Source organism: Mycothermus thermophilus (genome assembly GCF_041956435.1).
Source record: "Mycothermus thermophilus strain CBS 625.91 unplaced genomic scaffold VTJ04scaffold_4, whole genome shotgun sequence".
NCBI lineage: Eukaryota > Fungi > Ascomycota > Sordariomycetes > Sordariales > Chaetomiaceae > Mycothermus > Mycothermus thermophilus.
In genome coordinates, this window is record NW_027191430.1 from 1,668,850 (window position 1) to 1,680,658 (window position 11,809).

Sequence of the window (11,809 nt, forward strand, 5' to 3'; positions counted from 1 at the left end):
CAGCAACATAGACTCCAGTCCACGACAATTGGAGATGGAGAGAGGAGTAAGGGGCCGAGTCAAGAAGGCTCGGCAACCCTGGACTCCCTGATACTTCTAGAGACGAAGATTCAAGAGTCCCTAAGTTGTGCTATCCGTTTCCACAAAACAAGCAGAAATCTCTTGTCCTGTGCCCCACAGAGCGTCCCTCCCAAACTTCAGAGTTAGCTGAGTGACCAAGCATGTGCCGCGTGGGGTTGCATTCTATACACCAACTACTCCAGAATTGCCTCCTTGATGACAAGACAAGGCCGACTTCGCAGCATTGGAGACATATCTTCAACAGTTTTCTGATCATTTCGTTATACTCTCGTATCTTGCTCAAGGAACCCGGAAGGTCTCGGAGAACTGTCCTCCGGTGGAATCTCCCCCAACCTCCCCTTTGACCATCTCCTGTCCTCGAACAGCCAGGTGAGAACTCATGTCGTCCACATGTAATGTAACACGGCGAAGAGCCGCTCTGCGAGATTCTGTATCCTACTGGGCATGGAACTATGCAGCTTCCTCTTCCAGCTCGAACTGCATTCATAATGAACACAGACCGGAAGGAAGATCTGTGTTTGTCCGGGTCACCGCTCTCATTCTCGCAATCCATGGCCTGATGTCTTCCTTTGTCTCTTAGACACCACCCCGATCTTTACCTCCGCGGTGTTATCCTATTCGTCATGCTACCCATTCTCACTGATCCAGGGGTTCGGGAGGATGCCGGTACCCGCATCGAGTCAGCCACTCGAAGCCAGAACGAGCGTCCCAACGGCTCCGCAAGCGCGGCATCAGTTTTCCGGAGCCATGCGCCATGCTGCTGGGTCGTCCGCATGCTTCGAGCCGAGTTGTCTGCGACATACATATCAATAGTATGCAGCCGCGCTGGCGGGACACGAGACAAAGGCTCTAGTGACTCGGAAGGTTACAGCTTCCACATGATCATCATGGGATCATGGGAGAGATGAGCATGAGGTGGTTGAAGTATAAAGGCGGTGTTGTGGTCTCTGGAGTTGTGGGTTCTTCGTGGCGCTTTCAACTTCTTCCTCATCAACTTAAGAATCACCAGGCTTGCTTCCACTCGGCGATACCAATACTTTGGCAATCATTATGACCTCCAAAACATGTAAATACAAACTCAACAAAGCTGGAGAATTTGGTTCAAGAATGTCAAATTCTAACCTTCGGTCACAATCAGGCACACCCAGAGGGACCGGCACCAGAGAGGGAAATAGCATCGATAGCAGTGCCTTGCCGTCCATCCCTCACCACCCAAGAGGGCGGTACGGCACAGACTACCGCTATTATCCCTATACCATCCCATCATATCATGCGTCGTTTGGACATTATGACCACCATCCTTGCCATGGTCATCAATACCATCTTTCTTCTCATGCGTCTCACCCCACTTCCGTCTTCCAAGCCACCCAGTCCCATCGCAGCGAGACTCATGATCACCCTCCTCCTTACTATCCTGCCCGTCCTCAGCACAGCTTCAGCCATCACTTTCACAGCAATCCACCAAACACTCAAACCAACTACCCCTACACCGCCGCGTATCTCCGGGGGGCGGCTGCTCGCAGTGGTACGAACCCGATCACCTTCGCCGAGGCATTCCCTGCGCCAACGTCTCTCCCTTGCCACATCGGACCGACCGCTCGAGACCAGCTGCTCTCTCGGGGAGAGCTGCGGCTGGACTACTCTCGCGCGGGAAGGAAGAGGCGAGGAAACGAAGACGACTGGAAAGAAGAGGCCCACGGCCATGACAACTACAATGACGGGAATGGTCGAGGGGATGAAGACGATGAGGGCGCGTACAGCGGAGGGTCGGAATATTTGCATGATGGAGGACGACAGTACGAGATGGAGGATATGGATGGGGATGAAGATGATGATGGGGACGACAACAACGAGACCCACGATGACCGTTATGGCAAAGGCGAGTATCAGGGACTCGGAGGAAATATTCAGAGAGAATGCGAGGATGGAGAAAGCAGACTCCGGGATGGTGGTGGTGTTTCCAAGAAAAGGAAGCGGACATCTGCCACCATGGGAGAAAAGTGGAAGAAAGTCGACAAGGGTAAAGGAAAGGCCAGGGCTGATTATCCGTGGGACTCTCCGATGTATCCATCAGGAGGATATCGGCCTGTCGAAGTGGAAGGTGCTTTGGACACGGATATGACGGGGCTACCCTCATGTCGGAATCTGAAATAGGAGAAAGGTGATGATGGCTGGGAGGGTGTGTTGACATTATTCAGGGGTAACCACAGGGCTAGGGTTGGGGCCAAGGGTCCTCTCAGATTGAGAAAAGAGTATGTTGCTCTCTCAGTATTTTGGCTTGTACTTTCCATAGAAGTCTGTTTATGCAAGCCGAGGACAAGACTAGTCGTCTTCGATCACTGTTTGAAGAGCAGAACTACGTACTCGTACACAACCAGGAAGTGACGACAATATGACGACAACATGCCATGCCTTGATCTAGAGATCTGGAAGGAGCTAACGTCAAATGAACATGAGTCACTGTAATTAGCGAACCCAGAATATCAAAGAGAAAAGATATTTCTTGATCTTTTCACCTTCTGTCTTGTGTCCTGTAAACCAACTCAAATCTCTACATCAACAAATCATCACATCAGAGACTCTTCCAACACCTGTTTCCACAGTATCTCGTCTCAACCTGTCTATTCTACGTGTTTCAAGGAATACCCTTCTTTGAAACAAGCTCATCGTTGTCGACACCATGGCGGTCCATCTTCCGTCCTCTCCCGCGGGTCAACTGTCATGCAACGGCCCGGACAAGACGCGTCTGTGGGTGTGCTGCCAGTGTGGTAGGCGCAATGTCTACTCGCGCTGGGCTACCTCTTGCACAGAGCTCCTCGCCGACATCCCCGAATTCCGTGACCAACTCGACTGCTTCCATGACCGGTGTCTCCGATGCGTTTGGAAATGGTCTGGTGAGTTGCTGCCAATTTGTTTCCACTCTGTCTATCTATCTGGCGCTCTCGAGCTTCAAGATTGTTCTCTCACCTCTGCACAACATAATACTCAACACACCTGATTCGGTTGACTAACATCTCACGTTTCTGTCCTCTCCGACCCAGACCATCCTCCAGGTGTTGAGAACACCGCAGCCGAGAGCACCACCGTCGGCGCAGCCGTCGAGAATTCCGATAACGAAGAATTCTTCGACGCAGACGTCGGAGCCAGCACCCCCATGCCCCGCATGAAGGACATTCTACACACTCCCCGGTCAGACTCGTCATCCGACCGGTCCATGTCAACTTGTCCAGAGGAGTGGCCTTACACGTCTTTGGCCCATGTATCCAACCCAGCAGCAGATTACGGGGAGATTCACGACTCGGTTGCCGATTCTGTCCATGGACCTAAGGATCATGCCCAAGTCGAGCGAGATCAACAGGAGCCAGCCTACTCAGCCTCAATGGCTCAGTTCAACGACCATGACGAAGACATGACGAAGAACCCAACCAACATCCTTGAAGACAACAATTCCACCTTCAACCCTGACGTCACGGGCACGTCATCCACTCCCAAGACAGAATCAACTCTCTCACGCCTTGGCAACAACTACGCCAAAGCCGCGTCTTCATCGCTCCGCCGCGCCTTCAGCGTACCCAAGTCCCTGTCCGCAGCTGCAGCCGCTGTTGCTGGCGCGGGTGTTAGCGGGCATCAGCAGCGCAGACGGAAGGACAGGAAGTCCGAGTCGGGATTCAGTGTTGGAGCTTTACGGGGGACTTGGTTCTCTTGAGCGTGTACAGAAAGAAGGTACAGGTTTTTCATCCAACCCAAGAGGGTACGGTTTTCCTGTAGTATAATAGCAGAGTAGATGGCCGGCGGGCTCTGAAAAGGGCATGTCGGTGGAAAGAATATGTATATGTATGTGTTCCGTCTGGTCATGCCTCGCCTGCTTGTCCACTTGCTCAAGCTCGGGGAGCATGTATCATGGGTTTGAAGAACACGAGGCGGTACAGGTAAGAAAAAAATGTGGCTTGGACAGGACGAGGCTTGATACTCGAGGAGTTGGAGACCATAATCATAGGTGTTCTCCGGCTGAGAGGCACAAAGTGTTCCTGAGAATTGGCCGGTTGGAACGCACAAGGTTCCGCAGACAGAAGCGAGGGAAAGAAAACGATTAGTTACTTAGTAGCACATCAAGCGTTTTGTGTAATACTATCATCAACCACACTTGGTGGTTCAAGCATCTTTCCGCCGCCGATGCATCGTTACCTACCTCCAAAGCAGCAAGGTGGTTCCGTGGTCGTTTGTTTACTTGTTTCAGGGGCTAGGTGGGGAGGCAGAAGTGTTTGGCATTCGCGAACGGGGTTAGGGTTCACTTTGACTTGCTGTCTTCATCCTGTCAGAGATAAAGGAAAAAATCAAGATGGTGGCACAGACATGGCATAACCATCAAAGATCACAGGGCCTACAATATACATCATTTTGAAAGTTAGAGAGCTACCGTTGTTTTCAAATGACTTGGGTTTTCATGGCTTGCACAGCACCCATATTAAGTATGTCCCCAGCGTCCCTAGGTCCTGGTCCGAGATTGATGTCTCGGTCGATGACGACGGAAAAAAGAGTCAATTGCTGCGCGCCTCCGAGTCGAAGTTCGTATTTACCCCACAGATTTCTTTTTGCTCTCCTCTCTGCAGCCCAGACAGCCTGTTGCTTGTCTTTGCTTTTATAGTTCTCAGACATAACTAACCATAGACTCAGGTACTTATTACTACTGTGCGTAGAGCATCCAGTAAGTATGGAGTAGTGTGTAACAAGTGTAGCGATGATTCTCGACTGTTTCAAACCCAGTCCAAGACCCGAAAAAAAGCCTCCGTATTGATCCATCAAACCCCATTTTCATCTCGCTTTCACACGAAAATATCCCATCATCAGAATGAAGACCCTGGGCAGTGTGTTGAGGCTTGGACAAGGTCAGGTAACTCAGGCACAACACTACGACGGAACAACTCGCGCACAACTCTTCAACCACCTTCTCTTCATTCCAATGCTCGAGCGTAAAGCCAGTGTACTTTCTCAATTTTCTCGTCTTCCTCAAAGCACAGCACACACTACATCCTATGTAACACTCTGTCTAAAACAACCCTCTCATGCTCCTTTCCCACTCCCTCTTTGCAGAAAGACACCGTCGCCTTGCGGATTGACGTTTCGGGTATCATGTAAACGAAGCAAAAACGAAGAGAAGATATTACATAAATGTTCAGTTTCCCTCGAAAAGATAGGACACTGAGAATAGTAAGAGACAAAGGCAAATATATGCCCAAGATGAGCCAGGTTGTGGTTGCCCGGCGGTGGTATGTACAGGCGCTCGACACTGGTTGATGCGGGACCAGAGTGGTGAGCGGTGCCGTTCAGAAGAGCTCATGCATGAGAAATGTCCCGAGACCCAATCTAATTGCATAATTAGCAACCTCAGGGTCTGAGCCGTCCAATGCCGCAGATGTTATCCGAGGACGTGTTGGAAAGGTTCGGTTAGCCGAAGTGACGAGCGTTGAGCGTAAACTGCGTACTCGTAGGTAGATTGTGGTGACTGAAAATGATTTCACGTCACCAGCCCTCGCTATATCATGCCTGGAGGTGCGCCCTCAGTGCCTTGATCTTGGGGCGTTCCCTGAGCCCCCGAGCCTGAGGTCTGTGCCCGACTCCGCGGTGTTGTGCTCGATGAATTCAAGCCACGCCTCATCATCTTGCCCAAAACCGTAACTAGCTCACAGGCGTCGTTGAACATGTCGTTATCGATGCCCTCGGTGGCCTCGTAAACCTCGGTAATGGTGTCTTTGGCGACTTTTCGGCTGGCTTCCGCATCGTGTACGCATTCGTAAAGAAACGCGGCATATTCGGTCTTGACTGATAGGCGGAGTGAATGCGATCCCCAGAGCAGTTCATCGGCCAGGCGCACGGCTTCGCGGAAATACTGGTGAGCCTCGGGAAGATAATCTTTGGGCTTTAGGAGAAAAGCTGTTGGCGGGGCTGGACCAAATCCCGGAGGAGGACCTAGGGTCCCTCCTCGGGACGAAGACATATCGTTCCCCACCACGCTTTGCCCCTGAAGCGCAAGACCCAGAGGTGTCACCGGCGGGCTGTTATGGAAGAGGACAAATATGTGATAAAAGGACGCGCGCAGCTTGTAGGCCAGCACTTTGAGCACATCGTAGTTCCCCACCATAGGCAGGACGTATTGTTGTAGCAACACCAGGCCTTCTCGTGACAGCCAGATGATGTGGCATGCTAGGTCCAGGGCGGTCGATGATTGGGCGACATCTTGCGGTCGAATCCTCCGGGCCTTGATGAGTTGAGCGGAGAGGTTGATGGAGAGGCCAAGGATGCGGAACAACACAGAGGCGAGGAGAGGATTCTCTGGCTCGACGGCTTTGGCGAGCTTGCCAAGGAACTTTTGGTCGACCTCGGAGGACGCCATGAGAACGGTAGAGACGGAGACAAGGCGGAGGGTCAAGAAGATGGATTATTCAGGCCGGGCCCCACACGTGGTAGTAACGCCGGCCGTCCAAACGGCAACGACAATCGGAACGAACGAATACTGGTCGGTTCACGCGCACAATGCATCAGTGTCGCATTGAGTTGGGAAGTCGGCGGGATCGGGCACAGAGGCGGGCGAGGTCCGGGCTCGAGGTGCAGAAGGCGGCCTTTAATTACAGACGAGGCTGCGGATTGTCAGTAAATAGGTAGGGCCGCCGAATTGGCCCATTGGAGAATGACTGACCAATATGATACACAGGAAGGAGGGCCCCGAGGGGATTTGTACAAAGCGCGCGCTGGGATTGGGATGAGGACGAATCAACAGCCGCTGGAGACGACAAGTGAGAGAAGGACGGGACCGAAAGAGAGTTGAGGCTCGGAATCAGAGGTGATGTTTTCGCATAGGAGGACACGGAGCATGGCGGCGACGTCGTGATCTGGGTGAGCGAGAGGATGAAGTGAAGTTAGGCGAGGTGGTTGGTGTCGTTTTTGGTCGCGTTTGAGATGAAACGTGCGCCGTCTGCTTCCCCGGATTTCTGCAGCCCCGAACAGAAGTTCTGGAAGGGCGCCGGGAACGCGCAAAGGCGGAACCGCCCAAAGAAAAGCTCGACCAGGGAATCCCTCACTTGATTTTGTAGTAGAAGGGAGAAAAGGATCGCGCAGAAGACAGATCTGACGCAGCGGACGCCGTGAGGCCAAGCTCCGGAGGAGCTCCCTAAGCTGGCCTGGGGCTGGGAACAAGCGAGAGCTGTGGAGCGCGGCCAGAGCTCTGCGGCGTCCGTCAGATTGTCGGTCGACCTGGACCGGGACCCGACTCCAGCGCGCGGGTGGGTCAAATTTTAGTTAGCTGGCCGCGCTGAGGATGACCGGAGCCGGGGTGTCGGCGCGGGTGTTGTCCAGGACGTCGTCGTGGAGTCGATCCCGTGATACAGTTTCGGCCCAAACTACCTAGTCGGAGGGTACGGACGACGTTGACCACCAGAGTGCACGCGGTAGTGGCAGAGTTGTCCAAGGACCAAGGCCGCCTTGCACTAAAGGGGCTGCTGCAGCAGAGGCCAGGGTCGCGACGAGGGCCTCGTATGTAGGTATGTATGTATGTATGTATGTACAAGACGCGCCAGGCAGTGGAGCCAATGGCTCTCGAGGCGGACGAAGATGCTGGAGGATTGCGAAGTCGTCAACAACAAAGGATACGGAGAATAGAGACGCGGCGCGAGTTGGGGTCGCGTAGGGCTAAGTTAGCTGGCGGGTCTCTTGATGCAGATGCACGATGCAAGGCAGAACAGAGATGCAGCGAGCGGACGCAGGCTCGGGAGTCGAGGACCGAACTGCGGGAGAAATGAGTGACGACGATGCCATGGAACAAAACACAAGCGAAAGATGGAAGACTGGAGACTGGGGACTGGCGATAGGGGCCCGGCCGGCCCCTTGGCCAGGCCTGGTGAAGAGGGAGAGGAACGAAGGCTCAGGAGGGAAAGCCGTTGGAGGACTTGCAGATGGCGAGCTGCAAGGTGAGTTGGCACTGCTGCCGTCAATCAAGGAGACGCAAGCCTCGTGGCCCACGGCTCCATCCGCAACTCAGGCGGAGGGGACGTCACCAAAGCAGTCCCGAGCCTAGGGGAGTCCGAGGGCACGGCGAGGCCGGTGAGTTGTTGATCCTTTGGTGCTCCAACTGGGTCAGGGAACTGACTTTCAAGAGCGCAATTGTTGCAATTGATATCAAGAGATGAAAGGGAGAAAGGTGGGTTGAGTGGGAGATTGGATTTCACGATTGATTGAGAGGAATTGACGGGAATGAGTGACTTCAAGGTTTAGCTTCTCTCCGTACCTAGTACCAGAGAAGGCAATGACAGAGAAAATGCGGAAGGGTTGCTCCTCCTTCTTCCCCTTCTTGGCCTCCTCAGCTCACGGTCATTCATCATCAAATGGAAGGGGCTGTGTTGGCTCGCGGTCAAGAGAGAGTGGAAGGAGACGCACGAGCCTCTTCCTTCGCCGAAGTTCCCGCCTTGTGGCTGCTCCTGGGGACCTGGCGGGTGGGCCTGGAAGACCCACGGATCGCTGATCATTCTCAGATTTCGGCTTTCATCCGATTTTCCCCTCTCACTTCATCGACAACAGCACAAACGCCAAGCGGCTCACCAAGCATTGGAACACTGCTGTGCTGCATCTCTGTTCATCCATCCCCTTGACCCCTGTTCCATTGTTGCTCCCAGCCATTGTCTTTTTCTTCCAGTCCGGAAGAACACACAATTGGTGCCAGCATCCCCTCCAAGATCGCCGCGACCCGGTCTCAAATCTGCGACCACCCTTCCACAATACCATCATAGGCCGAGAGGAAAGAAAACTGAATGAGGCCTAATGGGAAGACCTGAGAAGCGGCCTCTCGTTGCGCCTTCAACGCGGGCCGCCGCGTCTGGGTCGTCGAAACAAACAGAAACAACACCACAAACTGGCGGTGAGCCAGAGAATGCCGGCCGCTGATGCTGCTCAGTAATGCTGCTGAGGCCGGTGGTTATTACATCACCAAGATCATTATTGACCTTCTTGTCCACAGACCATAATACCGGAAATAACCAGTCTGCATGCCGTCAATAATGCCTGCCGAGCGCAGAGCGCACACCATCACCTCCAGCTGCAACAGCCTTCTCAGCCTCATGTGGGGTCGAATCATCGAGACATTGCGACATCATAACCATACTCCGTACTCCGTACCTCAGGTATTTTCCTCATATCAATGAACCCAGCGACATGTTTATACACAGTAGCAGAAGATGTACCGACCCTTACCTAGCAGGAAAAGAAATTCGATCCTATCCGGCATCGACGCAGCTCATCATGACCCATTACCATGGTTGAACGCGACCTTGGTCACACACAACTTTGTTCTCCCAGCCCTACACCCAGTCGAGATGCGGTCTCTTGTGTTTCGAGAAACGCGCACAAAAGTTTCCCGAGAGGTATCGGGATCTTCCAGGCTGCGGCCACTAACTAACCTCCTGGTACGAGACGGACCTTCGTTTTGTGTCCATTTGCAAGACATCTCTCCATGGCCACTGTCGTACCCACCTCGTTACGGCCCTCGTGTTTTGTCTGTGCTCCGTTGCAAGAGCTGTAACCACATGCAAGGTACGGCGTACAGATCCATCAGTCTGGGAAACCATGGGCGTCGCGGAGGAGCAGAGGTCGAGACAAAGACATAAGTCCAAACACCTTGCCTTGTGTCACGCAGCGCCCGAAAACGACTACTGACATTGTCTGTCTTGTCGTCATGACTAAGTCGACCGCTTGCTGTCTGTTCTTGGGGTTTTGTGTCATTATTGGTCCCAACTCCTCGACCTCCTGACCTCGCTGACTTCGCTCAAAAATAGCACCATGGATACCAAGTATTATGAGCATCAGGGACAGCAACATTTGCGGTCGCTGCGAATGCATCTTGCTTGAAACGGAAATGATGAGCTGACAGTCATCTGTCAACCCCATAACTTTATGTGTGCCAACGTCTCCTTCAGTTGATCATGCCGGAATCTACGGAACTGAGGAGCAAGACTATCACCTACCTCGAACCGTTGAGGTCCGATTGTAACTTACAAGCTTTTCGGTGTCGGTGTGAGTTTCACAAGAGATTGGGTGTGGTGAGGCTGTTTGTGTACATACAACCCATCAACCTGCACCAAACTCCAAACCTGTTTTGCCTGCATCTCTTGGAGAGAGGTGGAGGGTGCGCGACCTCGGGCAAGTGATCGAAAGAGCCATCAAAAGTTACTTAATTGGACACGAGTACATATTTATTCGTAGGCCAACTTGTCCCTCACACCTCCTGCGCCACACCACCACCACCAACAGGGAGAACCGGCAGTCAGGCTGCACGAGCGAGACGAGGCTCCCCTCCGGGCTGCCCTACTTTTTGCAACCTCACTCAGCAGGCACACAACCCTAGGTACCTACTCGGGCTTGGCAGTTCGTTGGCCTCAGGCTGTGAGTGTGCGTATGCCTGTCTGTGTGTGTGTGCCCGCCCGTGTGCCCTACTTTGGGGGTGTGTTGTGATCAGTCCGTCATTCGAGAGGTCACGTTTGCTTGACGTCTGCGTAGGTCAGTCAGGCTGAGGGCAGGGCAGTGTACCTAGGGATAAATACTCCGAGTATAAAAATGTCGCCAGGTCCCTCGTGAGGCTTCAGGCAACCTCCCTTGAATCGTCATACCTACTATCTCTCGTTGCTCGAGAAGTCGTTTTTGCGTTTCTCCAAATCAGTCAGCTCCGTCGGGTTTCTTTCGTCACACACTTCAGGACGGGAAAGGCCTGAAGCATTAGTCCATGTCTGTGTCTTCGTCGCAGACATTGCTAGACCCAAGTCTGAAATAAAACAACCCAAACCCCAAAAGAAAGAAACAAGCCAAACCCACACTCTTACCCGCATAGCCTCTCACTCGGTCGGTTAAAATGTGTCGCTACTACGCCCACCATCGTATGTCCGCCTCATCCCTCACTGTGCAACTTTGCAAGGCCTGTCTTATCACAGGCATCATTACCCCTGCTTCCATCCCCTCTATAACCCCCCTACCCCCCCCCCCACCCCCGAACAGTTGTAATATGAGAACAAGACACTCACGCTGCCTCTCTCCTCTAAAAGACTCCTGCTCCCACACAACCCTCACCTTTGCCGCCTTCTGCGACCCGGCCTCGCTCATCCAAAACCCCTGTTCCGAGCGCAAAGTTTGGCAAGATCTGGACATCGATGAACCGTGCGATGACTGCCGCGCCGCCGCCGCCGCCGCCGCTGAGGAGCGTGGTTCTTGGTCTCGTCGGCGTTGGTAGAGCGAATTGATAAATGACATGAGATGGTGATGGGCCATACTTGGATATTGTCGTTTCATTTTGTTCAGTTCCTTTCCCATTATTCTCTAGGATAGATCTCATTTCTCCCCTTTTAGCACAATGGTAAGACAGACGGTCTCACGACCTGGAAAATGGTTTTGCAGTCTCGGCTTCGTTAGCTATCCGGTATTTTCAGGGGAAGATAGTCAGTGGCAACGGGAAAGAGGAAGAGACAGGATAAGGGGTATGACGAAGAGGAAGAAGAGGATGAACACAATCACGGATCCTTAATAGCGAGAATTCAACTAGTTTCTTATCTCCCCAATCTCCTACTGATACATCGCAATCCCATGCCTTCCTTATACCTTTTATCAATAAATATACATAGCCCAGCCCAGGCAACTGGCTCTAATACCCAAACCCCCCATCGCATCGACCTGCCGTGCCATGTATTGCCATCCCATG

General features: G+C 52.9%; 7 protein-coding genes across 7 annotated transcripts; 5 read left to right on the forward strand and 2 right to left on the reverse strand.

Annotated features, from left to right (window-relative positions):
- Nucleotides 1-704: 704 nt before the first annotated feature.
- VTJ04DRAFT_6345 (uncharacterized protein) lies at nt 705-989 on the forward strand (the record flags this gene model as incomplete). Its single annotated transcript, XM_069364555.1, has 1 exon — nt 705-989. One exon carries the CDS (start codon nt 705-707, stop codon nt 987-989), a length of 285 nt encoding a protein of 94 aa, XP_069218370.1.
- A 398-nt stretch (nt 990-1,387) lies between these two features.
- On the forward strand, nt 1,388-2,235 carry VTJ04DRAFT_6346 (uncharacterized protein; the record flags this gene model as incomplete). The annotated part of the gene is made up of 2 exons (XM_069364556.1): nt 1,388-1,606; nt 1,690-2,235. 2 exons carry the CDS (start codon nt 1,388-1,390, stop codon nt 2,233-2,235), a joined length of 765 nt encoding a protein of 254 aa, XP_069218371.1.
- Nucleotides 2,236-2,761: 526 nt separating this feature from the next.
- VTJ04DRAFT_6347 (uncharacterized protein) lies at nt 2,762-3,787 on the forward strand (the record flags this gene model as incomplete). The annotated part of the gene is made up of 2 exons (XM_069364557.1): nt 2,762-2,975; nt 3,123-3,787. 2 exons carry the CDS (start codon nt 2,762-2,764, stop codon nt 3,785-3,787), a joined length of 879 nt encoding a protein of 292 aa, XP_069218372.1.
- A 1,463-nt stretch (nt 3,788-5,250) lies between these two features.
- On the forward strand, nt 5,251-5,574 carry VTJ04DRAFT_6348 (uncharacterized protein; the record flags this gene model as incomplete). Its single annotated transcript, XM_069364558.1, has 2 exons — nt 5,251-5,371; nt 5,462-5,574. 2 exons carry the CDS (start codon nt 5,251-5,253, stop codon nt 5,572-5,574), a joined length of 234 nt encoding a protein of 77 aa, XP_069218373.1.
- Nucleotides 5,575-5,614: 40 nt separating this feature from the next.
- VTJ04DRAFT_6349 (uncharacterized protein) lies at nt 5,615-6,472 on the reverse strand (the record flags this gene model as incomplete). The annotated part of the gene is made up of 1 exon (XM_069364559.1): nt 5,615-6,472. One exon carries the CDS (start codon nt 6,470-6,472, stop codon nt 5,615-5,617), a length of 858 nt encoding a protein of 285 aa, XP_069218374.1.
- A 32-nt stretch (nt 6,473-6,504) lies between these two features.
- On the reverse strand, nt 6,505-8,597 carry VTJ04DRAFT_6350 (uncharacterized protein; the record flags this gene model as incomplete). The annotated part of the gene is made up of 4 exons (XM_069364561.1): nt 6,505-6,716; nt 6,776-6,968; nt 7,158-7,329; nt 8,509-8,597. The coding sequence occupies 4 exons, from the start codon at nt 8,595-8,597 to the stop codon at nt 6,505-6,507; spliced, it is 666 nt and encodes a 221-aa protein (XP_069218375.1).
- A 2,372-nt stretch (nt 8,598-10,969) lies between these two features.
- Nucleotides 10,970-11,344, forward strand: VTJ04DRAFT_6351 (uncharacterized protein; the record flags this gene model as incomplete). Its single annotated transcript, XM_069364562.1, has 2 exons — nt 10,970-10,994; nt 11,160-11,344. The coding sequence occupies 2 exons, from the start codon at nt 10,970-10,972 to the stop codon at nt 11,342-11,344; spliced, it is 210 nt and encodes a 69-aa protein (XP_069218376.1).
- Nucleotides 11,345-11,809: the final 465 nt, after the last annotated feature.